The sequence below is a fragment of the Penicillium macrosclerotiorum genome (genome assembly GCF_028827735.1).
Source record: "Penicillium macrosclerotiorum strain IBT 26536 chromosome Unknown utg000002l_segment0_segment0, whole genome shotgun sequence".
NCBI classification, from domain to species: Eukaryota; Fungi; Ascomycota; class Eurotiomycetes; order Eurotiales; family Aspergillaceae; genus Penicillium; species Penicillium macrosclerotiorum.
The window spans coordinates 3,732,142-3,756,784 of NW_026643082.1; the positions used below are offsets into that span (position 1 = coordinate 3,732,142).

The following is a 24,643-nucleotide window of genomic DNA, read 5'->3' on the forward strand; positions in this document are numbered from 1 at the left end:
TAGCGCACCTAGCGCATCCACGTCCGGGTCCTGGGGAATTTTACAGCCGTTGAGGCCCAGGGACAGTACTTTCAATCATGGTACCTTTGTTGTTCTTTCCCGTCCAAGGTCGCACCCAATGGGACTGATCAATCCTCCATGGGGCTGCCCCCATCTGCTATTCCCCTCACAATGCATCATCCAGGGGCCCGCTATGCACCTGGTGAGCGCAGAACGCGCCGCCCCCGAAAGCGAAAAACAAACAGTCACACGTTTCTCCCCTCGCGACTTTTGGGAGGCGAAATTCACTCCAATGGCTCAGTTGGGTAGGCTGCAAGATTCGTGTTTTGCCATGGCCACTTTGAGGATGCAAATATAGACTGGTCTTTTTTTGGAGGCATGCGTCAGCGTCCGCCTTCGCCGCGGAGGCGAAACAGTGCCTCTTTCCCCTCGATCTGTGGGGTGGGACCACGCAATCTGGACGGACCATAGCCTCGGAGAACCGAGAGCCCTTCACTGGCACCTGGGGGCCGCCCTCCCGCCTGCAAGTCCTGGAACAAAGAAAAAAGGACATTTTGGAGGAGTCAAGTCATCAAAGGAAGGTTTTCTGCGGGAACGATATCAAACTATGACAAGTAACACCATCTCGTTTCCGATCGAGCCATGGAGGAATTCTGCGCCATCATCGGCCTCCCACAATAAACAACCGGAATCGGAGGACTCGCCCGTGGTTCTTGCCTTGTCATCCCCGCCCGACCCACGAAATTGCCTTTGAGGCGATGCGGTACCTGCGTTGTTTCAGACTGCTGCGATTTTCACTCTTCCACAACACATGATTTTCTTTTCTTTTTTTTCTGCACTGACAGATGACAGGCGAAGAAAAATTTTCATCTCGACGGTGGCTCAAATGAGCTCAATTCCTCCAAATCTTCCCGTCTTCCGGTTTCCCGGTAATAATTTAGCCCTAACCACATTCCGTATGTCTGTGCTCGTCCAATACCCAACACAACCCTCAAAAGCCATCCTTCGCCCCCTCTCTCCTCCTCGCCCTCCTGGTGGATCGGTGACAGAACCTTCTCAGATCGGGTTAGCTCGGGCACATGTGGGGCCTCAGGCCTCATTCCCACGGTGCGACGAAAAACAATAAAAAAAAAAAGAAGAAAAAGCACCCCGAAAGAGGTCCAGGCACTGTGATCTTCGTTCCTTCATTTTAACCGGCTCGGGTGGATACGTCAGACCCTGTCTCGATTACGAGGGTGATCGCAGCGTAGGACTAGATGGCGATCATAACATCATATTTGTGCCGTTGAGGCTTTCCCCCTTAACCCCCTGAGCACACCCCCGAACCGAGTCCCAGGTTCCTGGGTTATCCATTGCGATGATCGAATTCGAATTGTGTTCCGAAAGGGGGTATGATAAGAAGGTTGATCGAGATCAGGGTCGGATGGGGCCGGTCATGGCTTTGCGCTCTCGTCTGCCTCGGTAGCGACAAGGTCATGTGTTGCGTGAGGACGGCGTCGACTAGAATTGGTCAGGCCGAATCTTCATTTGGACCTGTTCGATTCGGCAGGGGAGGCCGTGCCGACCCAAATTTTGAGGCTGTTTGATCGGTATAGGATAGCTTTCGGGTGGACATGCCGCCTCAATTTTCAGAATGACTTTCAGCGGAGCGGGATGACATGGCGGTGAAAGCGCACAACGGATCCTTTCATAGGATGTCGCGAACTGTTTTAGGAGTAGTGGAATGGTTTTATCTACATATCATTATGAGTATGGCCAAATAAACATAGCTTCTAATAGAACATTCCTGGATCTTATTAGTTGGTGAACGATTACCTAAACAGGTGCTGTGGTCCAATGGTTAAGATGACTCGTTGTGGCCGAGTTGGTCCCGGTTCGATTCCGGGCAGCGCCAATTTCTTTTTGCAGGTCCTTTTTTTCCATAAACAGCAAGTCTTGCAAGGTTACTACCCTCAGGGTAGGGCCTGTTATCAGGCAATAAGAAGGTGAATGACAGAATCGATGATACATAATCACGAACCAAAAATGGAGTCTTTCTCTGATTGCCTACAGTCACATCAAGTATACGCTTCGGCTCCCAACTAATTCTATGTAGCATCATCAGTCTTGGTAGTTCTCTAATTGAAAACATGATCATATGTATCATTGGTGTGAATGAGATAAGCAATGCCGTTATGAAGTCAGTACGGTAGAGTAATATTCGCCATGTCAGCAGCTTGTTCTCTCTAGGCAATAAGAGGAGCCAGGTGGGTGTTCATTGTGTGTATAGACTGAAGGTAAGCACATTATGAAGTTATTATTGAGTTCACTCGCAGTAGGCTTCTATCACTCCCGATGAAGACGAAATAGGAGGACAGGGCACCTGTTGCACGTAGCCTACACTATTATTTGGATTTCATACTCATATTAGTTATCTTATAGAACATTGGGACTTGGTCAGAGATCTAGTTCGGCCGCCTCTGTTGCCCTTAAGTATGTCATTCACGGTACTTAGATATGAAGGGTCATAGTAGTAGTATTTGTAGTGATTTGAAAAAGAAAAACACTGCACTGCCGGATTGTATTTCTTGGGATGCTACTTGCAGGGTAGGGGCGTGTTGGTCAGGTAAGGAAAGATTGAATATCGATATTGAATCGTTATAGAATCGAGGGAGAGTAGCAAAGGCGTATTATTCCAATGACTGAATCTCTTCAGAGATTCAGTTCGAAAAGAAGTAGAATTCTCCTATGTCAATGTTGATGTGGTTATTGCACTGTTCGCTAAATATATGACGATAATAGGATCCGACTTTGTCATATTCCGGTAAGCGCACATCATTTTATTTCAATAAGCGTGTGTGTTATACATATACGATTCGTATCCGAAGTCAACCCGAATAACATCAAGAATTATACATCTGGTGGTTCCATAACACAAACGAGTATAATGTGTAAGGAAACGCGCCTCTGAATTGTAGAGCCATCACTTTGAACGCTATTGATTACGTTCACTACTGAGATACACCCTACAGATTATTTACTATCAAGATTATAAGCTTTCACAACCTATTTTTAGTATATGATTTCAAAGAAGGACATTTAACAAGATAGAGGGTTACACTGAAGCTCATGTGACAAAGATGCGCCCACCCTATCACTTATCAGGTGCTGTGGTCCAATGGTTAAGATGACTCGTTGTGGCCGAGTTGGTCCCGGTTCGATTCCGGGCAGCGCCAGAATCTTTTTGCACATGGCTCATACACCATAATCGAACCAACCTCATTTTTTTCTTCTATAAACCCCATCCATATGCATACATATTTTCTCTCCTTCTTTTTTGGCCCTCATTGGCTCTGCCCAAGTTCAGTATTTATCAGATATTTTCAATCTCGACTTGCTCAGCACAACACTTTTCACGGGATATGGGCCCAGAGATTCAAAATGTCCTTGGTCCATAATCTCCACGATCCCCCGGAAACCGATCAAATTTTTTGTTTTATGAACGGTCATTTTCTGACCTTCAAATCCGACACGATCATCGATACTAATAACACTTTGTGAAAGCTTTGCTTGCCAGCTCTACATAATTATATTTCCTCTTGTTCAAAATTTTACGAAGCTAGATGGGCTTAAAAACAATCACACCTCCGACGAGGCACTTAGCCCCGAAAGGGATAACAGCCAGCCTTTGACCGGCTCAGGAAGCACGATCAAGGACTCATGCTTCCGTGATTAACGAGCAACGCCCAGATCTGGCAATGAGGAAGAGTCTTTGCCTCTGCATATCACGAAAAAGATGACCCATCGTTTATTTCCGAAACTTGTCTTCAGACGCAGCACACGGATGAAAATGCGGTGGCGAGAGCGAAACAATTTCAGCTTCAGGCACATGGTCTTGGTGTGACCAATATGGTTCTTGAACAGTTCAGCCGCATGCTTCCAAGCCATGATGCCACACAGGGGCGATTATTTTTAAATATTGTTAGTGCGGCCCATGCTTCTCTCGGATGCCGAACTTGGTCGAATCATACAGCCCGAAGAACTTAAATAGAATATTGCAGATATGGGGCAGATGATCCCGGAGAATATCTTTTCTACATTTGCTCTCGGTCTTTCACACCCTCGCTGCTCTACCTCGTTTTAGATTCCACGCAGAATAAAGGCCATGATTAGCAGGCCTTGACGAATAGAAACTTGCCATACTATTGATGTCATCACATAGTCGCAATCTTACCATCAGATACATTGAAGTTATAAACAGCGATAAGATTACTTTCAGGTGCTTTTCGGATGATCTGAACAACAAGCCCGAAAGCAGTCTTGGCTCTATGTTACGCCTTCCGAAAGAAACCCGCTCGTGGGATTCAACAGCGCCGAGATACTATGTCTGGTTTTGGATAATTCAGGATATTTGGAAGCCACGATCAAAATCAAAAAGGCAATCGCCTCGATGCAGATGACACAGAAAGCATTTCCATTCCCCTACTAAGATATCGCTTCCTTTTGAATGTGCAGCTTGAAGGCCACCACAGTAGATATCTGTCAGATTATGGGATAAAACCATCTTCGGGAATCTTCGTGCCACTTATTCTCAAGATTCCTCAGTGGATGCGATGAGTTTCAAATAGCCCGGCGAATGGCTCCTCTTGGAGCAAACATGTAACAGATCTCAGAAGCCAAGCAAAACGATACCAATACTTCGGAACATGACCTAGAAGAGAATATCCAGATACTCCGCAATTGGCCTGTTGAGAAATATCATGGGTGGCAGAATCACCTATTATCGGAAGATAATAGGAAATAAAAAAAGAGAAAAGGAAAAAGAACCTTACAAAAAGGAATTGGCGCTGCCCGGAATCGAACCGGGACCAACTCGGCCACAACGAGTCATCTTAACCATTGGACCACAGCACCTTTTAATTGAGGTATATGTGTTTGTTGTCGCACATGTCGGTTTTTACTTTTCAGAAGGCCGCGTCTAACGCATTGTTAAATGCGTCTGAGGTTATTACCCTCCCAAAATAGAAGACGTCTACTTTTCTAAAAACACTGGCTCATCCAAGGCCTCTCTAGATAGCTTTATTATTCAAGAGCATGATTTTCAAATATTTTACTGTTGTATATTTCCCTATCATGCTTGCTACACAATGGGGAGATAAAAGATATCCGTGCACATCATTCATGTGATCTATGTATCAAACTCACTGAGAGGCCTAAATCCCCGTTAAAGCTGGATTCAGTTCACTAGACTCTTAAAAGTCCCGGGTTAAGCAAGAATCTATCCCAGATGGTTGCTCCTGGATCCGATCGCCCTCATCAAAGCGACGGCAGCCAAGACAGCAAACTTTCACCGACAGACAATACCTGATAAATATAATCGCATACATTATCAGGCTTCTTAATCTAAAAGGGCATTTGAGCTGCAATATCCTGGTCCCGTTTGCACTGCACCACATTGGGCTGATTGAAAAAAAAAAAAAAAAAAGACGAGCTCCTCCATCCCCAAATTCCCTCAATAAGATGGCCTCAAACATCGTCAACCTCGTCAATCGAGTAAACCTCGAGCTCTGCAATCATTGTATGCGCCGGGATTGTCACACAAATCGGAAATCCCCCATAGTCTGGCTCTTCATTTGGCATCATTGCGGCCATCCCGCTCCGAGTCTCATCGCCGTTAAGTGCCCGCAGGGTCCGCAACTCGCCAGTCTCTTGGTTAGCTACCTGCTTTTCCCGGAAACGCAGAATACCCGTGTAAATGCTAGTTGGGGATAATGAGCGTGCGCGCACCTGGAAGCCCCAACCGATCAGGAGGAACTTCGGCCCGCCGAGGTGGATAACCATACCTGCGCCAGGGCCGGGCTTGCCGAACACAAAACACCGCTCAACAGTTATCTCATAACCGCCCCAGTGTTTTACGACTGGCGCAGACCTGTCAGTGCCATTGTCGTTGAGCTCGTCGAAGTAAAACCCGACTGATGCATCCGGACGAGTTTGAGCGTCGAGAATCAGCGACGATACCGACTTCAGGAGCCGGTAGTGCTTGGTGAACGGATTAGTGGCTGGTTCAAGAGTATCAATGCCAAATGGCGATATCCCAATAGCCTGAAATGAGCCGTATGCTATCCAAATACGCCGTGCGCCGTATTCATCGCGGCGCTGCTCCGGAATGAACAGTGGTTGATTGCGGTGGCGGTATTTGTAACATGACTTGGTATAGTCGTTAAGGTAGATGTCAGGCGAGATGAAATCGAGCGAAGGAGCAAAATGCTGCCAAATATCGAGAACATTGCTAGTACCACCTCCTGATGGATAATCACCCGGGAGGCTGCCGCCGCCGGCAACAATAGGGAACTCGTCACCATCGCCTTCGTAGTTCTGCCAGACATTCGTATATAGCGGGATAGGATACACCTGCTTTCCTGCTGCAGCCACTTGGTTCAAGTATCGTGCGTAGTGATATGCCATAAAGAGTTCATCGGTACGTGGACCTTTGCCAAAGACTTGCTCCCATGAGCCATTGGGGTTTTTCTGGGATTCAAAGTTATTCAGATTTGCTTTAAGGTCGGCGTGAAGATTTGGCCATTCCTGATCCAGAAATGTTACCAAGTCGTTTGGAACTAATTCGCGGAATCTCTTCTCTGCAGCCGCGGAGCCGTCCCGAGAATCACCAAGCAGACCTGCTTCGTTCTCAACCTGCACCATGATAATAGTCGAGTGACCATCGTCAACGTCCTTGATGTGCTGCATCAGGCGAGAGAAAGCCTTAGTGTCGGCTTTGCATGCTTCTTCGTGGAATATTGATAGAACATCGCCTGTCTGCAGCACACCACCTGCCTTTCGTAACTTCGCGCGAGGAAATCGCTTTATGTCTGTTTTTACCCATGGTGGGGCGTATGTTGATAAACCTTGAAGTCTGTAAGTCTTTATCTATCCGGAGCAAATAGAATGTACTAGTCAGGTCCGACATGAAAAGACATACCATTCTTAAAGGAGCCAAACCATAGCATGATTAGGTGCAATCCATGTTCTCTTGCGCCTGTAACTATTTTATCCAATTCCGTGAAGCTGAACTGGTCTTCGACAGGTTCAATATCCTCCCAGGTAACGCAACCCAGGACAGTGTTGACATTGGTGTCGACCAACTTCTGCCACACCGAACTCATATAACCGGCCGATGTCATGGAAGAATTCTGCAATTCAGCGGCCAGGGACAGAAACGGGCGACCCTTGACAATGAGCTGTCGCGTTGTGCCCATGTTAAAAAGGTGCGGTATGTTCGGAGAGGTAGCCATTGTCAGAGAGAACGCTTAATTTTGCGTATAGAGAGAACACTGGGTATGTTTGAAACGGCCCAGTCGATGCAGTTATTTTATATCTGGGTAAATTCCATCCCCCTACCCCTCTTGGAGAATTTCGAGATGGCAGTCGGGAGTACGCGCGCGCGATTGGCCAGGGGCTTTACAATCATCCATGCGGAGCTTCTCCGCCGACATTTTGCCTGATTTGGTCGGGAAGCGGCATAATTCAGACCGATAAATTGCTGTCCAGACAGTAATACAGACACAACGTCGGACTCTGTATAATCTTTTTGCCTCAGTCTATGTAGCTCAATCAAGCTCCTACTTGGGTAACTCGATATCACCCATTCTATCCAAATCATATCACAGGGGCATCGATACATCGACAAAAACCCAGTCTCTGTACTTTGGATATTTTTGAGGTTTATCAGGAATAATCATTGAAAATTTATTTTGTAGACTATGTGGGCCAGGTCTAATACATTACATTAATGGGGATTTTTTTCATTGTATGTGCACGTAGAGGCTATCATCATTGGATCGAAGGGCACAATATATATAGAGTACGTGTCTCTAAACCGTACAAACTTTGTGAAGAGAGATAGAAATAATACAATATCTATTAGACGACAGCTCATAATGATGTCAACTTACTTACCAAAGACACTTCCCCAACCACAGATGATATCGAAATTCCATTTTCCCGGCTACTGTTTGTACCTCAAATCGGACAGCCGCACATTGTGACTGATCAGTACAGACCCCACCGCCCGGCAGAAAAGACCGATAAGATCATACCTTATTCCACCACCATTTGTTCAACAGGTAGCAGCAGACTGAACTTCAGAAACTCGCCATGGGTAATGGGCCGCTGGAGCGACAGCTCCACTTTGAAAAGAAGAACCATGATCTTATCAAGCTCCCGAAGTGTACGCAATCCCAGCCACTCCCCGCAACAAACGAACCTAACCCGCCTGCCTTGCAGATGCAAAGGTCGAAAAGCGACCTATTCCCCATGCGCCGGTTGCCTCTCCATACGCTGGCGCCTCGGTACCGAAGATTGTCTATATTTCGAGCAGGTCTCCCTTCATGAGCGTCGTGAAGCGCGTCCAGAAACTGCTGCTCCAGGCTGAGAAGCGCGCCACAGCTAATATCAGCCTCGAGGACAGCCGGAAGACAGAGCAGCAGAAGCTTGCGGAGCTTGCTAAGGCTGCCGACAAAAGGGAAGAAGTGTTCGTCAAGGCGACCGGGCGTGCGATTGAGAAGGCTCTCAATGTGGGCAAATGGTTTGAAGAGAAAACAACGGAGTACGCTGTTCGCGTGAATACTGGTAGCGTACTTGTGGTGGATGATATCGTCGAGGATGAGGAGAAGAAGGAGCAAGAGTTACAAAAGCAACAACGTCAGGAAGAGCGACAGCAGAGTGGGAAAACCGACAAAACACCAGCGCAGCAAAACGCTGCGAGCGGTGAGATGCAATCGGAGAAACCCCGGAAATCCGCAGCCAAGGACCCCGCAAAGAACAAGAAGCGACCTGCTGCTGTGATATCTGACGACTCTGAACTCCCGGAGACACGAACTCGCTGGATCAAGATGGTCGAAATAGCCGTGAGCCTCAAGTGAAAAGCGCATCGAGTCCGAAGCACACGAAACATACGAATATCTGCTTTCCCACAGCGAAAAAACAACATGACGCCTCCCACAATGTCAGAATTTCAAGCGTGCATATGTCATATCCAGCATAGCTTCCAAGTCATGGGACAAACTTGAGCTATGCAACGAGTGTTGGCCGGCTGGACAGTCCTAGCCTGCGCTTGATGGCTCTTTATTGATACCCCATGAAGTTCCTGAATAGCACTAGGCATGAGGCATGATTTGTGCTGATTTTCATGAATATCTCAAAAAAATGCTGCACTGCAGCCAGGGCATACGCTGCTAGAATGAGACACCAAATTATGCCTCACCAGCTAGCGAGGATCACCTGCCTGTATCATCGACGACACAGCAAGGAAGATAGCGAAATACCAACTACAGATCAAGGTATTTGCTGAACATTTATCTTTTTTCATGCATGGAGATGGAAGTGTTTCTGCCATCATTAGACAGAAAATCCCATGAATTCTATATAAGAATGTTCATATAGCAGCGGTAGGCTATGATAAGAACAACCCGAAATCTAATACATACAAGAAACCATATACAAGGTCGTAGCCATGAAATCAAGCAAAATACCAAACTACTCTACACACGGCCCAGCCGGCACACAAGCCCAGCTACAGCCAACCCGCTTGAAGGGCAGAGGCCGGAGCTTATCCCCTGAGGGACGTGGCATTTTCATGCCGTTCTCGTGAGGCGTACAGTCCCACCATTCCGTCCACTCCGCGCGAGGGACGATGAACTCGTGGTGACAGACCGAGCAGTACCGCGCGCCATCTAGGCGTACTTCTCGCGCCATCGAGAGCAGTGGGATCACCATGGCGGGAAACTCAAGCAATTCCTCATCGGTGAGGTATTCAAGGCCGGGGAGTCTGCAGATTCCCCGTAGTGCGACTTCGCGTAGTGAGGGGGCTCGGGAGGCATGTGCGCTGGAAGGCGAATTATGTTCTATCCGCCGGCCTTCCATGTCTAGGCGCGTCACTGGGCCAGAGGCGACGTGGATAGCGGCCCACGCCTCATCGGGAGGGGTGCCGTCGTATTCGCGGAACCGAGGAGAGCTCTGGGTAGAGTACTCATCTTCCGCGGCACCTGGCCGACAATGCCACTCGGCGATTTCAGACTCATCAATGGAGGCGAAGGGGTTGGGACAGGCGGTGAAGTGTTTCAGCTCGCCTTTTTGGATGAGCTCAATTAATTCCCAGGGGAGCTCATCTAATCGGTTGACTGAGACGTTGAGAACTTGCAGGGCAGTCAGGTTCCGGATTGCCTCGGGGATTCGGGTCAGTTTGTTGTTGCGCACACTCAGCACTTTGAGGTCCTTCAGCTCAAAGAGTTCGCTGGCATGTAGCGTCGTCAAGGAGTTATTTGAGAGATAGAGCCGGAGGAATGGCTGCAGCGAGGAGTAAACATTCTCTGATATCGGAGGCTCCTGTATAGAAGGCAGCTTGGTCAGATGTTGAAGAGGTCGAAGTAGATCTCTAGGAAGATATCTCATATTGATGTTTCTGTATGACAAATGGGATTAATATCAAGGTCTCATTGCTCATTGGAAGCAAGAGTCGGCTTACCCAAGGTCGACGCTATCCTCGCCCTTTTCGAGGCAATCGTTAATGACCGCTCTTGCATATTGATGTTCCTCTGATTCCACCGGTCCCTGTACTACCATAGGGCGTGGCTGCACTTTTGACAGCGTAGACGGTAGCATCGGCGGGATGGGACTTTTGCCTGGTGCGCGAGGGTCCAGCACTGTCTTCAGGAGGTCCTCCCCCCAGGTTGACGCATCTTCTGATGGCAGCAAAGACTCGGCCACAGACTCGTCGCTACCCATCCAAACACCACTGTCGACATTGCGTTTTTCCTTGAAATCAGCCCTCTTCCTCTTCGGGTCCGCGACCTGTTCCCCCCACCACGTCCCACGATATCGGCGCTTGCGCCCCGCGCCCGCCGACATAGACGCATGGTAATTCTCCAGCCCGGACGCCGGGATATCGTCACTGGAGAAGAGTGCCGGATCGCTTGATGGCTGACTCGAGCGGTCGTCAAATCGCGATAGTCGGCGCGCTCTGCGGAATGATGATGCCACAGATCCGGCGGGTGAGGGGCCCGCCGCACGCGCTGGCGAACGGTGCCGGATGCGCCGCGGTGGAGGAAGGGGAATTTCGTTGTCCATTGCGATTAACGATGTCGCGAGGGCAGACGAATCCTTCCAGTATAGTTTTTTCGGCTCATCCGAAGGATAATTGGAGGGCGCGGCGTTGGGATAGAAGGTGCGACGCGTGGTGGAGCCCGCGGAGACCACCCGGGTATCAACAAACGCGCGCGAGCTGGGAGCTCCGGAGGGTCAAACGAACCACAGGTAGGACAAGGTAGATAATTCAGTTATCCTAAACTGAATAGATTAGAGGGAAAAAAAAGAGACAAAGATCAAATAGGAGATGAACGAAAGGTCGTGTGAGGATCAATCCAGCCCCGAATACCAAGAGATAAGATCAGATTACAGGCGGACGCGTGGGCGCACGGATATCAGTCGACCCCGGAGGCTACGGCAGGCTGCTAGATCCACTGGAATGTTCGATCGACGGGATCTTCACTACGTTAATTCTAAGATGTAGTATGTTGGTATGGACGAGAAAAAGAGGTGTCAATTGATGTTCGGGCGTGGGATTTCAGTTGAGACCCAGAAATCGGTCGAATTAGATTGAATGAGATATTCGCATCCGAACTTGACCAACCTGGAGGGAAGGGCATGCCTTGCGGTCCATTCCTGAAAACGCCATGCCACGACACACTATATGAACAAAAGAAGCGAAAATAAAAGGGGGTTGTGAGAAGTAAAAATAGAAGATCAACGTCAACTCATGGACACAGAAATCGTTAAAAAAAATTGGGGGTATTTGGAAGTGTAAGGTGCGTAAAGGCCGTGGTCCTCTCCGAAATGGGTTCTCCAGCTAACCAAGAGGAGGAAAAAGAGTATAAAGTAAGAAGAGAAATTATCAAGCCAAAATAAAAGAGTAACCCCGGCTCTGCTGGAGATGGACGGCAGAAAGTAAAGAAATCATATCGAGGCCACCATGATAGCCTGGAGTGTTGCGGCCTTATGCGCAATGGGCGTACCCTTCCAGACGCTCATGGAGCAAGGACCTTGATATCTTCTTGGAGGGCAATATGGCACTCTGATTACAGAGCGACCCCCATGATTAGCGCAAAGGAGCCTGCGACCAAAACCGCCGGCATGCCAGCGCCCACGTTGACGGCACCGCCAGTCTTGGTGGCGGATGCGGCGGCTTGGGTCGAGCTAACCAGAGGGGTGGAAGTCGCCGAGACACTCGCGGCACTGGAGCTCGGAGTCGCGGTGACTGAGCTGACGCGAATCAGGGTCTTGGTGATGGTTGTCGTCGAAACCGAGGTGGTGTCGGCCGCCGCCACAAAGGGAGCGGCAGTGAGGAAGAGGAGAGAGGAGATCGCGCTGACCTTCATCGTTGCTGGGAGAAGTCGAGGTGCTGGGTGGGACAAGCCGTGAATTTATGCGAGTGCGCGCGATGAGGTGCTTTAAAAGAATGTCCCGACGTATGGAGTATGAAGGACAAGCCACCGGACTCCGACAATAAACCGAGTCACTGTGAATCTAGGCGTGAAGTAGATCTAAAGGCAGAAGACGCGATGCGATGGCAATCTTGTGGGCGTTCGAGAACGTGGAATTGCCTGAGTACCAGCAATTGGGATTCAAAACTCAACGACAGGAGTAAAGAGCGTAATGAGAGCGCGGCTCGAGTCGACTATGGAGAATATGGAGAGTCGGGGATAAATGAGTGACGGGTGAACGAATGACTAGAGTGAAGAGAGTGAAGTGTTTCAAGGCGCCTAAAAGGGAGAAGAAGGAGCAAGCCTGACAGGGCGTGGAATTCCAGTCTAAATATATGAACCTGGGGAAGGGCTCTCGTCCGGGCCTTGTGGCGCCGCAAATTCTGCGGTGCCCTTTTCTGCCCTGGAAAGCATATGGAGTGGGCTTATTATTTTGTAATTTAATTTCCTTTATTTTTTTTGGCCTCCTTTGCGAGGTAAGATGCGATTCCTATTGGGTGACTGCAGGTGCGGTTCCTGGGACTATCCGAAAGAGAGCCAGCCCAAAAACGAACTATGGAAACTACGGAAACTATGGAGACCGGGGGGCAATCACAACAACCACAACCCTAACCAACACATTGCCAAGAGAATGGTGCATTTGGCCAGGGTCTGGCCCGCACGGACTTTGTTCCACTTTCCCTCTGTCTTCTCTGTCTTCCGATGCGAGGGACTGGACAACGCAGATCGGGTACGGCAGGAATCTGCGCTGCACCATCGCACAGTCTTGATTTAGTATGAACGAACGTTGTTGCTCAGTGATTGGAGCTAATCCGTGTGGATACGAATGCCCGACAAGGCCAACAAATGGACCCTCGGGGCATCTGGCAGAATGGGCGCCATCACAATACGAGACCCTTTTCGCCCCTTTGGAGCAAGAAGATGTCATAGGTGTAAGCAACCCGACCTACCCAGAGGAGACTAGGGGGGCAGGGGAGGGGACAAGGTATGGAGTCGATTTTTGCTTCCAACAGTTGAACAAGAGCCAGCGGGGGCCAGGCCACCTCCGCTGAAACCCTGCGAGTCTCGGATGGGGTTTCTGTACGCGCTCGCCGTCTCTCTTAGATGAGATGGTGCTCTCTTAAGAGCAGATGGAATTGCAGCCCGGCTGTTCTCTGCGATCTCCCTGAAGCATCTGGTGTTTTCAAGAAATCCAACCCAGGGCACTGAAGTTTCGTGCGACCCCTGGCGTCATGGATGCAGGAACAGACCGAATTGCACGGACCTCTCAAGGCAGGAATGGTTCATGATTCGCCCGCCGGTGTGCCAACACTTTCCCTGCAAAGCGCGACGATTCTCGTCACTAGAAAGCCTGATGGGTGGCGATGGGATTGGCTGCCGGGTCAAGTAGCCGAGATTGGCTCTGGACTCTTGTCTTATTTTTTTGCGTTCGTTCGGCTGCTGCCCGACCAAGTCCGCTAAGCCCGCAAAGGGACCAAGGGAACACGAGATTGGCACGCGAGGTAGCCACTACGGACCTCGTCCTGACGAGTTCCCCGGCTTGGCTGGCCTCCACCGAGGACCATCCTTCTTTGGGCTCATCGACTCATGTGCCTGTGCCTGGCAAGATCCATGGAAATAAACCCGAACCCCGATCCACCGCCGATGAGGATCGTCCTTTTCACCTTCTCTTCACGGTCTGCGGCATCGTGTTAGCGTCTTCTGCTGCGAGTCTGGGGAGTTCGAGAACTTGACGGATGATCAGAGCCTGCCCTATGGTCTCCTTGCAGAAAAACCCAACGTTCTACGGATCGCGAAATGAACGCGAAAATTCCGGTGTGAACTCGTCCGACCGTGTGGGTGATTTGCTTTTGGGTTTCAAAAGAGGAGCCGGTTGGGCCGGTTGAAGTCAGCATGACTGCACCGATCACTCGACAGCAAAGAAACACCCTGCCAGAGCATCATAATCATGAAATATTTGAGGATAACTGTTGGACCGGATTTCCGCCCCCCCGGGCACCCGAGGCTATTGGAGGGCGTAATTTAAATGGTGTGATCGGGGATCGATCTACACGAATGGCTCTGTCACCGCCTTTTCTCCCGGATCCTTGTGTAGCATCAAAACAGACCAACTGGAAGTACGACATGGTTGCAGCGAATCAGTGCCGACAAAAACCAATACATTCTTTCCCCACAGTCAACTTTTGAACAGGACTGAAATCAGAATCAAGAGATCCAGAGACAGACCGAATAATGCCGGTATTTTGTACGTGTGACAAGTAGTTTTTAATTTTTGAGCAGCTGGACATATTGAATTCACCTGACCGATTCGTGATGGTTTTGGCGTCCGGGATTGTCTAGGGTAATAAGGAGGAAGCACCAATATCTAGTCAAATCAAGAGAGACCGCTTTCAATGGCGATGAATGTCGTTTGCATTATACGGATACATAGTATTGGCAATTTCTTTATTAGATCCTAGCAGATACAGGTAGTCAGCTGAGTATATAATGTAAGCGAAGGGTCGGCAAACGTCCCATTTGAGCTAAATATTATAAAGCCTGGGACCATCTTTGCACCTACAGCAGATGAACGCAGTAACTTTCTAATAAGAACAGAAAAGTATCTATCTATAAGTCAAGCAGTTTCGACTGTTCAAGACTGACAGCCGCCTATGTCTCTGGATTGGACTGTTCTAGCCTAACTTCCCCATGACGGCCTGATAATTAGATCCTGCTTGAATGATTCTTTCTCATGCTCTGGCTCAGAACCTTGTAAGCCGATGTGGATGTAGGTGTAATTACTGACCAAGCAATACCGGACAGTAAATCAGGGTACCAGGTTCGTTTTTAAAATCGACAAGATCATTTTCAAACTCTACTAAATCTTGTGATTACCATCGAGTTTCAAAGACACAGATTTCGTGAATAACATCAACGATTCTGAGGTTGTTATAAAAATTGTTCCACGTTGCTCCCAGGGAGAAGGATGGATGAGACTCGAATGAAGACCATTTGCCATGGCTATGAAGCCGGGGTGCGCGTCTATGAACTCGGCTGGGGTTCAGAGGGGAGAATCTTTGGCTTGTTTATTGATAGCATGCAAGAAAAACCCATTGAATTGCAGAAAATGTGAATGTATGAAAAAAAAAATAATTCCTAAATCGAGTCTCACGGCAAAGCAATTACTACTTGACCAAGCTATTCTGTAAACAGCATGATGCCCTCTTTCATTTCTGGCTACCCGTCCAATATGATCAATTCCAAGCCAAGATTTCTTACATGAAGAAATCCTAGACCATTTGCCTTCACGCTGGGATGGATCAATTTTCAACGAATCCCTACTTACTAATGGTCTTTGTCTTTAGCATGTCTAGCTGACCTCAAGGGCCCCAAATAAAGTTGGCAGACAATAAGCCAAATCAGATATCGGACTGAGTGACACTTTTGTTGAGCATTGAATTTGTCAAAGATACACAGGTCCAAAGCATTTGAGTCTAAAAAGCTCATGGGAGATATTTGAGCGTAGATGATATGGTTAAAAAAGGCAGAATTATAGGGACTCAGTCTGACCTGTGCCATCTCCGCAGACATGTCCAGGAACCTCTCCACGCAGGGGTTCTCGGTGAAATAGTGGGTATGTTAGACAACAAAATCCTCATTTCTGGAAGATTTACAAGCTTTATCGAGCCACGAATTAGTACCCGTTCTGTTGAGCGATCAATTTATATAAACCCCAGCAGGAAGCAGCTGACGGTCTCGGTGCTTCATGACCCAGATGGGGCTCTCATAGCACTCAGATCTTCGCCAATATTATGGTACTGATCGAACAAGAAGCATCTAATAAGTTAAGAGTTTAAAAAAATGATCATGAAGACTGTATGGTGAGAAAGAGCGTTGAAACTTGGTCTTTCTTACCTGTGATCAACGAGGGACCATTTTTAAGGCAGTCGGGGTGGGCCAAGGAGCCACGGTTCTTGATGTTTTCATCGAGAATCCTGATATTAACAAAAGCCACCCTTCTGTTCTCTTAACTGATGGGGTGCTTGCCAAGTTATAAGATTGGTTGGACATACTCAACTGAGTATGTCTGTGGTTGCAGCAAGAATTCGGGGTGGGATGTGCAAAATTTACATCGATCGTACCTGTGGACTGGGTAGGAAAAAAAAGATCGGAATCGGTATACTGTACATTGTGGACGCAGCTATAAGATCTAGATTACTGAGAAAAGCTATCAAAATTTTTTTTTGCTGGCTGGGGAAAGAGCAAGTCGGGCCCAGGTAAGAGCATATATGTGGCTTCAATGTGTATCCTAGCTAGAGTGCTAATGCATTGAAATTACTGCCTTATATTCCATATTCTGTTCCCCTTTCCCCCTTCCTCTTGTAATCGAACGATCTGGATATTAGTTCACTCATTTTCCGTAGGTATGATGTTTATCAATCCAATACATGCCGGAACTATGCAAGTCGCGGAAAAAAAAACCAGAACTTCAGTCTCTTAGTCGCAAGCCCATATGGGGCCCAATCAATGAGCCAAGTCAACCATTCATTATTTCAAGGCCCACTGAACTAGGCTTTGACAACATCAATTCAACTAGAATCTCAATATAAGCCAGAGCACTATTCCTTGGAATAGAGTGCCCCGTAGAAGAGAGATTTTCCTCTGATTTAGGTGTGACATATTCCATATAGCGCATTTTTGAAGGTCGTTTGAAGAATTGGCAGACTTGGGTTCGGGTTTGAGCTGGCTCCACATCTTTAACACGACCACGTCAGACTTGCGATTGACTGAGGCCATTTTGTATCCCACTTCTACCACGAGTTTGGAGAAGATTGAATACGTGCACTTCCTATATACATATCGAAAAGCCAGGAGGCCATAAATTCCCCCATCCATCCACCAAAATCATCTCCACTGAGACTTACTATCGCACAGCCTTCATCGACGCCCAGGTCTGCCGAAAACGCTCAAGAATTATAATGATCGTATCGTACAAAAAGACGTCCCCTTCGATTTCGTCATGCCGCATTTGTTGTCGGGCATCTCCGTCATAAAGCTAGAGATTGAGAAATTCATTGACGCATCGGGCGCAGAGGGCTCTGGCGAGGAAGCATCATCGGTGGGCCTCTCGCGCGAAGCCAGGCATCGTTGTGGGGTCCTTCGGTACGGATAACGCTGCCGATAGACATGAAGAGACTGGGTGGTGTGATAAAAAAGCTTGTTAGCTGGTCTAGCTTTATAAGATAGAAGCAAGAAAGATTGGCTGTATTCAAAGAGCTCTCAGAAGCATGACTTACCCGAAAGTGGCTCCCGAGCCCAGCATGTACTTGCCCAAGGTGCGCATAACACCGTTGGGGCCAGCGCCGTACTGGAAAATGGTCACAGTGCCTGCCGTTGGTTAGATCTCTGAAGTTGAAGCCTAAGGAAACACCTAGAGTTGTGTACTGCATACCAATAATAAAGCCCATGATCCCTCCGACAGCTAAGTCATTCTGTTAGTAGAAGCTCATACTCAATGATATCAGATCGGGTTGTGATGTTGGCCACGTACTGGATCCCATCATAGCACCCATTTTCACTACATATTGGTCAGCTGAGATTCCCAATCAAAGCAGAGCTTTTGAAACTGGCTCTGGATGGGGTGTAGACTGATAAACATACTCTTGTCAAAGGTCGAGGGACCCACGGGGCCCCCTGCGGAAGGTCCTGCAACAACAGGCATTCTGATAGCGAGAAGGTAAATATCTGAGTAAGGTAGCGAATAGGAGCTAGTGAGCAGGAGCCCAGAGCTGAAATAACCAAGTAATGCGCCTTGAAGGGACTCGAAAGAAACAGGTGCTTTTTCACCTCAGGACACCACGGAACCGTCTCCGCTCCGGGACGCTCACGTGATCAAAACGGGTAGCGGACAACCACACGTGCAGATAATGCACGTGATCTGCTCGACTGCGGCGTCAAGGGAGTAGGAGACCAGGCGACCCTCCTCTCCCTGGGCGATTTCCTCCATGGCCGACCATCCCCGATCTTTCATTCTCTTATTGTCACATCGCTACTAGGGCAGTTTGGAGCCTGTGACAAGGCGGTAGACCCGTCTCGTGCTTCTCCATTGTCTCTGGGTGGTGTGAGACACCGGTCGCTGCTCACGTTTCGGTAAGACCTCACACGCCTCCCTGGTGTGGAGCACTGGCTCTTTCTTCCCACGACTGGGATTAAATACTCTTGAAAGTGTACCTAGCGGGTAAGTTCTGATAGTCTCGAACGATTTCATGTTCGATGGCGCAAGTCCACACCCTCGCACCAAAGAGGCCGGCGATATTTTGTTTGGCTTCCGACCGACAACGCTAACGCGACCGTTCTCAATTAGCCGGCCAACCCCAAATCAGCCCTTTGCGCACCCCAGATTCCTTTTCCTGCTCACACAATCGCAATAACATAATAAATACGACTATCGCTGTCTCCAATTTCGAGAGGAGCCCATTGTGACCGCTCTCTTAATTTGCGACAGTTGACCACCTTCCTGGTATACCGTCGTGTCGAACAGTCTCCGGCACCCTTCTCCATGACTGCTGTGGCATCTCCACCTAGTGTGCAATCGGGGTCTCGCTTGGGATGGTATAGCACTGGCAACGGAGGACAAGGAGCTCTGTCTTCGGTGAATGCAGATGAAGTATCCCGGATGCTCATGCCACGGAAACACGTTCAGCGCTCAAACTCTTCCTCCTCGCTTGTGTCAAACTCCTCGACCTCCTCTACTTCTACGGCCACTGTGACCAACATTTCGCAAGATACCCATGCTGGACAGAGTTCAAGCTCCGAAGCGAACACCTGGTCTAAAAAGAAGGCTACCAGAAACCCTTGGCCAAGTTCTAAGGCTGAGCCAGTCGCTGGAGTAACAAACACACGATCCCAAGCCGTTCCTGCATTCTTATCGGGGCCTACTGCCTCATCGACCATGTCCGCCATGCATCAACCTTCGAATATAGTGCCATCACAGCATATGGTCCAGTCATCTCAGCAAAATGGTGTCCGGCAAATCAACGGACAATCTGCGGAACCACCCGCTATTCTTGCCCTTACGCCTATAAATGGCACTTTTGAGAAGAAACAAATCAATGTACCTTTCTATCCTGAAGTCCTACGCATTGGTCGCCAGACAAACGCAAAGACCGTGCCTACCCCTGTGAATGGGTTTTTCGATTCCAAAGTTCTATCTCGCCAGCATGCTGAAGTTTGGGCTGATAAGAGTGGGAAGATTTGGATTCGCGATGTCAAATCATCGAATGGTACCTTTGTTAATGGCTCAAGACTTTCGGCTGAGAATCGCGAATCCGAACCCCATGAACTCCGAGAAAACGATACCTTAGAGCTGGGAATCGATATCGTCAGCGAGGATCAAAACACCATTGTGCATCACAAGGTGTCTGCTAAGGTTGAGCATGCTGGTCTCTATGGAACTACCCCTAATATCCTTGACCTCAATTTTGGGGACCTAGACCCTGCATCTGGTGGGGGTCTTCTCCCTTCACCTCTCAGCCAACCGCTCTCCCATTTGCGAGCCCGATCTGGTAGTAATATCAGTAACCGCAGCATCCAAAGCAATGCCAGCAATCATCTCAACGCGATGCAGCAGCAAAGACAGATGAACTACTGGAACTCTCCGATCTCCGTTGAACAAGTTGTTAAGAGACTTACTGTATGTCTAGTTTATGTTCTATTTCAACTTATCACCACACTAATAATTATTCCAGGGCGAGCTGAAACAGGCCAAACAGCAGTCTCAGGACCTTCGACAAACCGATGATTTCCTGACAGCTATCATGAAGCCTGGCTATGCCGAGAAGGAGAAGGCCCTGAAGCCGTCTCCTTTAGAGAGCAGTGGTGGCCCCCGACAACTCAACGGTCGACCAAAGATGCCTCGGGTGGACTCCTTTTCCCGGTTTTCGGAACCCCGGCACCTCCTCCCCAACAGCCGTTGCCAGAAAAGCCGGATGCCTTTTCTCCCCTGAAGCGTAGCGATACAGATAAGCCAAAGTCGGCTACGACAAGTTCTCCGGTCTCGCGCGACTCAAGTCAGATTCTTTCTCTCATCGAGGCGCTTTCAATGGCTAAGCGAGACCTTGAAACCCAAGGGACTCGCGTCAAAGAGCTAGAGGATCTCCTTCGTCAAGAGAAAGCCGCGCGTGAGTCTGCGGAAGAGAAGGTCAAGATATTGGAATTGCGTCCCTCGCCTGATGACCAGCAAACCAAGGCCGAGAACGCTCTGGAGAAGTCATTGGAGCATGAGCCTGAATCTACAGAGAAGCATGACGAAATGGAGGATCCTAATCAACAAAATGGATCTATTCTGTCATCCGAGGTCTCTTCAGCTCCCGAAGCTGATAATGCAGAGCCTTCCGCAGAGGTGCACACGGCACAGCTTCAACTTCGTCTTGAGTCCATGATGGAGGAGATGAAAGACATGAAGAAGCAAATGGCTTCATTTAAAGAGCGGGCCGAGAAAGCTGAAGAGGAGAATGTTGAATCTCGGAAGTCCCTGGCAGAGATGATCGAGGCTCTTCGTCGGGAACGAGCCGAGAAGGCTTCGGCTGCCGTTTCTGATCATCAGCCGCAGAGACATGACCAGGCCTCGGTCAAGAGTCTGCCTGGATACGTTACTCCAAGTGCAAATGGTACCGCTGAGCTCAAGTCAGGCGATTCCCCGTCGTCTCATTTGGCTTCACTCTCAAATAACAAAGAGATGGAAGCTGCAGCCACAGCCATTGCACAGTACCAGCGACGCCCTTATCTAGAAGAAGCAAGTCCATATGCATCTATGCTTGGAGTCGTCCTTCTTGGAGTTGGTTTAATGGCCTATCTCAATGGCTGGCAAAAGATGGATAAGTGACTGGTTGCTCTCAGTGCTCATTTTTGGCTGCAGCTTAATGATTTTTCTTTTCCAAAAGTTGGCGCCTTAGACAGGGCATCCAGCATGATCCGCTTCTCCTCCCATGATCTTTTGCTCTCTTGACGACATGATTTCTTTCTGTATTCTGGGCATGGTCTGCTGGCCGAGGCGCCCCAATCGCTTGATTATTCTGGGGTTCGGTGTTGGATTCATCCGTCGTCATATCGCATCCTTTGCATACGCTAACCTTCTCTCTTGTCTTTGTCCTATCTTGCTTCGCAGCTTTAATTCGCGCCAGTCATGATTTTGGCGACGAATGTCCTGATCCTTTCTACCTGGCTGTATCTTTTTCTTTTTTGGGTAACTTTTCTTTCTCGTAACGTCCTGTCTTCATATCCCGTGTCTCATCAGCCTAGCACACACAGTCACTTGTTTTCTTTCCCATTCCCTTTTTGTTTCTATGGGCTCCTCGTCCTTGGGAGACGTCAGCATCTTTCCCTTTACCTGTACATGATGGAATTACCAGGGATTTTTCTCATGACTCTGGACATCTTTCGTTGAATCCCTCTTTCAGGGTCAAGTTCTTTGCAAGTACCATTTGTCATGCCATGCGAACACGGCCTTTTTGGATGTATCCGAAAGGAGTTGTTCTTTACGTATGCTTCGTTCTATTTACTTCTTCAGGTGTAGTGATTCATGCTTTTAGTGAGATGGCAGTCCTTTTCAAGCAGTCTTTACGTTAAGGGTAGCTTCAGAACTGCCGCTGAGCATAGCGTCCATCCAATAGCGACCACAGACCAGTCTGCTGAAAAGTGATAACATGAAGCTTTTTAATCACATGTATCATAATTTGTCGCCGAATCTTATATCAGTATGGGTTCGGTACATTCCACTTCAACGGGTGATCAGCGATGGAACCATCAAGAAAGGTAATTAAACCTGAGGTCATGCTGTATGACGAATTATTAGTCATGAACGTTCTTATATCATGAGTCGGAGGTTTCAGCCTTGAACCAAGAGGCCTTGTCATTACAAGAAGGTGCTTCTGACTATGAGCTATATTGTTTACGAAGCGTGGGATAAACGAACCGGAGTTATAATTTATTCATCGGCGAACCTAGTAGTCAATATTTCACGACCAGGCTGAGCCTTAAGTTGACTACCCGAAATTCTCTGACTTGCGTCAACTCTATTCTTCCTATGCTATTATTCCTGACAATTCGAACTCCCCGCTCCTTACCAGACTCACTTCATAGTAACATGGGAGCGATGTAGGGAGAAGAGTCAATTACAATAATTGGCATTTAACATCATTATCGACAAAAGAAATAAATACAAGAACCATCAGAAATCATCGTACTGTCCAGGCAAGCATCAACACAGAATGGATTAATATCCGCGCTGGTTTCCTGCAGTATTGTCCTGGTAGTCAGAGCTTCGCACTCGTGGATCCAGCTTGTTCAGCAGGTTTGAGCTGTGTGGACCAGAAGAACGTCTTTTCCCACTCTCAGGGGCATTATAGCTGCTGCCACCCGCTGCAGTTCCACCGAAGCCCTGCTGGCCGGTGCGAGTATCGAACTCGGACTCGGCTCGGTTTTCCATCTGGTTGGCCATGTCGGACGAACGGGTATTATAGGCCTTGCGGTCATTGTCCATGGCGTTGCTGCCGGCTGCTCCGTAGTTAGAACTGTAGGCACCAGATGGATTGGTCGTGTCCATATTAGAAGCGGTGGTATCAATATAGGGTTTGCTCTTGTCTGATAAACGTTAACTCTAGGCTTCAAATATGATTTTTCGAAGAAAAATTCTCACCACCAACGTCTCCTTCCATGCGGGAGCCCATTTTGTTGCTCATAGTAGTGTCGTACTGGCGGGTATTCATGTTTCCAGAGCTAAGCCCTCCAGTGCCAGTGCCATATGCCTGGGTATCTGTGGCATAGTTGCCCGTGCGAGTGTTTGAGCCATAAGTATCTGTCCCCATGGCCGACGAGCCATAACCGCTCGGGGGTTTCCTTGAATCTTGACGAGTGCTCGAGCCATAGCCGCTGGAGCCATAGTTGTTACCGGTGTCTATTTCTCTATTAGCCTTGGTGATTTGGAGCATGAATTAAGTGATACAAACCCTCCATTCTGCCAGCCATTGCTGAGGAGTCACGCTGGGCACCAATGCCAGTGGTTGTGGCACCGTAGTTATTGCCAGTATTCATTGAGTTGTCCATCTTGGATTCGTAGCCACTCAAGCCATAGCTATTGTTGTTGCCGGTAGCTGTCCCGTAAGCTTTGCCACCTTCTTCCATCCTATTGCCCATTTGAGAATTGTTGTGGGCTTCGCCGCCATAATCACTAGAACCGTACTTATCGGACCCCATGGAGGAATTGTATTTACTGGAACCATAGTCCTTGGCTTTGGTGTCAGAGGAGTTGTACGTGTCTCGAGCTTCTATATACTCAGCACGTGAGTAACTAAAACAACTCAACGGTTCTAATGCAAGCAACTGACCATTCATTGTGTTCTCTGATCTATCTTCCATGCTAGAAGAATTATGATGAGAACCCTTGTTGTCCGAGTGGAGATGGCCAGTCATGGCATCCTTGACTTTGTGCATCAGATTCGACATGGTGAGTCTTGTATGAAGATTGGAGATAAACTTAAATCTGGATTGAAGCGTTGGAAATATCAAAGGAATGATTCGGATTAATGGTGAAAGCCTTTAACGAGGAACCGCTGCAATGACCTTATATGTTCTCCATCCCATCATTTTCCCTCAGTATGTCCGGACTCATGTTTGAACCCTGCACTCGTGACGACATAACGCGGGGAGGACCAGTCGACCGGAACCACTCAGAGAGGATAGAACATAAGACGGGGTTCCCATTGTTCTCGCAGTGGGCTATCATGACGTGTCCGAGGCATGGTGAAGAGTGTAAGCTCAGCATTCACCCAAGGGCGCGGTCGAGCCGTCCATGTCATCGGTCGTCATGTTCCGGATCGCCCAGGCCAAATCCGCCACTGGACCAGGGTCTTTCGATATCCTATCCGAGAATTGTGAAGAGCTTACACAGTCCAACCAGGATCTTTCGTCTAGACTGACTTTCGACAGAGTGGACTCTGATTTGCTGTTCGGGTACACTCGAACCACACCGTGCGACCAGCTCTCCATGGGGTGCTCCCATTTGGTAGCTACAGCCCCAGTTTCATCTTTCCTGCTTTCTTCCTGCCCTTCTCTCCTCCTATGATAGGCTCATTTGGGACTGATCGCTGTGT

The 24,643-nt window shown here is 48.5% G+C and overlaps 8 protein-coding genes across 8 annotated transcripts; 2 read left to right on the forward strand and 6 right to left on the reverse strand.

Moving 5' to 3' along the window:
* Nucleotides 1-3,711: 3,711 nt before the first annotated feature.
* Nucleotides 3,712-3,927, reverse strand: N7462_002489 (uncharacterized protein; the record flags this gene model as incomplete). Its single annotated transcript, XM_057074215.1, has 1 exon — nucleotides 3,712-3,927. One exon carries the CDS (start codon nucleotides 3,925-3,927, stop codon nucleotides 3,712-3,714), a length of 216 nt encoding a protein of 71 aa, XP_056937856.1.
* A 1,578-nt stretch (nucleotides 3,928-5,505) lies between these two features.
* On the reverse strand, nucleotides 5,506-6,726 carry N7462_002490 (uncharacterized protein; the record flags this gene model as incomplete). The annotated part of the gene is made up of 1 exon (XM_057074216.1): nucleotides 5,506-6,726. One exon carries the CDS (start codon nucleotides 6,724-6,726, stop codon nucleotides 5,506-5,508), a length of 1,221 nt encoding a protein of 406 aa, XP_056937857.1.
* Nucleotides 6,727-6,929: 203 nt separating this feature from the next.
* On the reverse strand, nucleotides 6,930-7,235 carry N7462_002491 (uncharacterized protein; the record flags this gene model as incomplete). The annotated part of the gene is made up of 1 exon (XM_057074217.1): nucleotides 6,930-7,235. The coding sequence occupies one exon, from the start codon at nucleotides 7,233-7,235 to the stop codon at nucleotides 6,930-6,932; it is 306 nt and encodes a 101-aa protein (XP_056937858.1).
* Nucleotides 7,236-8,133: 898 nt separating this feature from the next.
* Nucleotides 8,134-8,900, forward strand: N7462_002492 (ribonuclease P subunit p20 family protein; the record flags this gene model as incomplete). Its single annotated transcript, XM_057074218.1, has 2 exons — nucleotides 8,134-8,206; nucleotides 8,263-8,900. The coding sequence occupies 2 exons, from the start codon at nucleotides 8,134-8,136 to the stop codon at nucleotides 8,898-8,900; spliced, it is 711 nt and encodes a 236-aa protein (XP_056937859.1).
* Nucleotides 8,901-9,513: 613 nt separating this feature from the next.
* On the reverse strand, nucleotides 9,514-12,410 carry N7462_002493 (leucine-rich repeat domain-containing protein; the record flags this gene model as incomplete). Its single annotated transcript, XM_057074219.1, has 3 exons — nucleotides 9,514-10,438; nucleotides 10,502-11,257; nucleotides 12,115-12,410. 3 exons carry the CDS (start codon nucleotides 12,408-12,410, stop codon nucleotides 9,514-9,516), a joined length of 1,977 nt encoding a protein of 658 aa, XP_056937860.1.
* Nucleotides 12,411-17,566: 5,156 nt separating this feature from the next.
* N7462_002494 (MGR2/ROMO1 family protein) lies at nucleotides 17,567-18,216 on the reverse strand (the record flags this gene model as incomplete). Its single annotated transcript, XM_057074220.1, has 5 exons — nucleotides 17,567-17,690; nucleotides 17,792-17,882; nucleotides 17,947-17,976; nucleotides 18,046-18,072; nucleotides 18,156-18,216. The coding sequence occupies 5 exons, from the start codon at nucleotides 18,214-18,216 to the stop codon at nucleotides 17,567-17,569; spliced, it is 333 nt and encodes a 110-aa protein (XP_056937861.1).
* An 837-nt stretch (nucleotides 18,217-19,053) lies between these two features.
* On the forward strand, nucleotides 19,054-21,378 carry N7462_002495 (uncharacterized protein; the record flags this gene model as incomplete). Its single annotated transcript, XM_057074221.1, has 3 exons — nucleotides 19,054-20,187; nucleotides 20,243-20,413; nucleotides 20,464-21,378. 3 exons carry the CDS (start codon nucleotides 19,054-19,056, stop codon nucleotides 21,376-21,378), a joined length of 2,220 nt encoding a protein of 739 aa, XP_056937862.1.
* A 1,389-nt stretch (nucleotides 21,379-22,767) lies between these two features.
* N7462_002496 (uncharacterized protein) lies at nucleotides 22,768-23,996 on the reverse strand (the record flags this gene model as incomplete). The annotated part of the gene is made up of 3 exons (XM_057074222.1): nucleotides 22,768-23,135; nucleotides 23,191-23,448; nucleotides 23,534-23,996. The coding sequence occupies 3 exons, from the start codon at nucleotides 23,994-23,996 to the stop codon at nucleotides 22,768-22,770; spliced, it is 1,089 nt and encodes a 362-aa protein (XP_056937863.1).
* Between the last annotated feature and the right edge of the window lie 647 nt (nucleotides 23,997-24,643).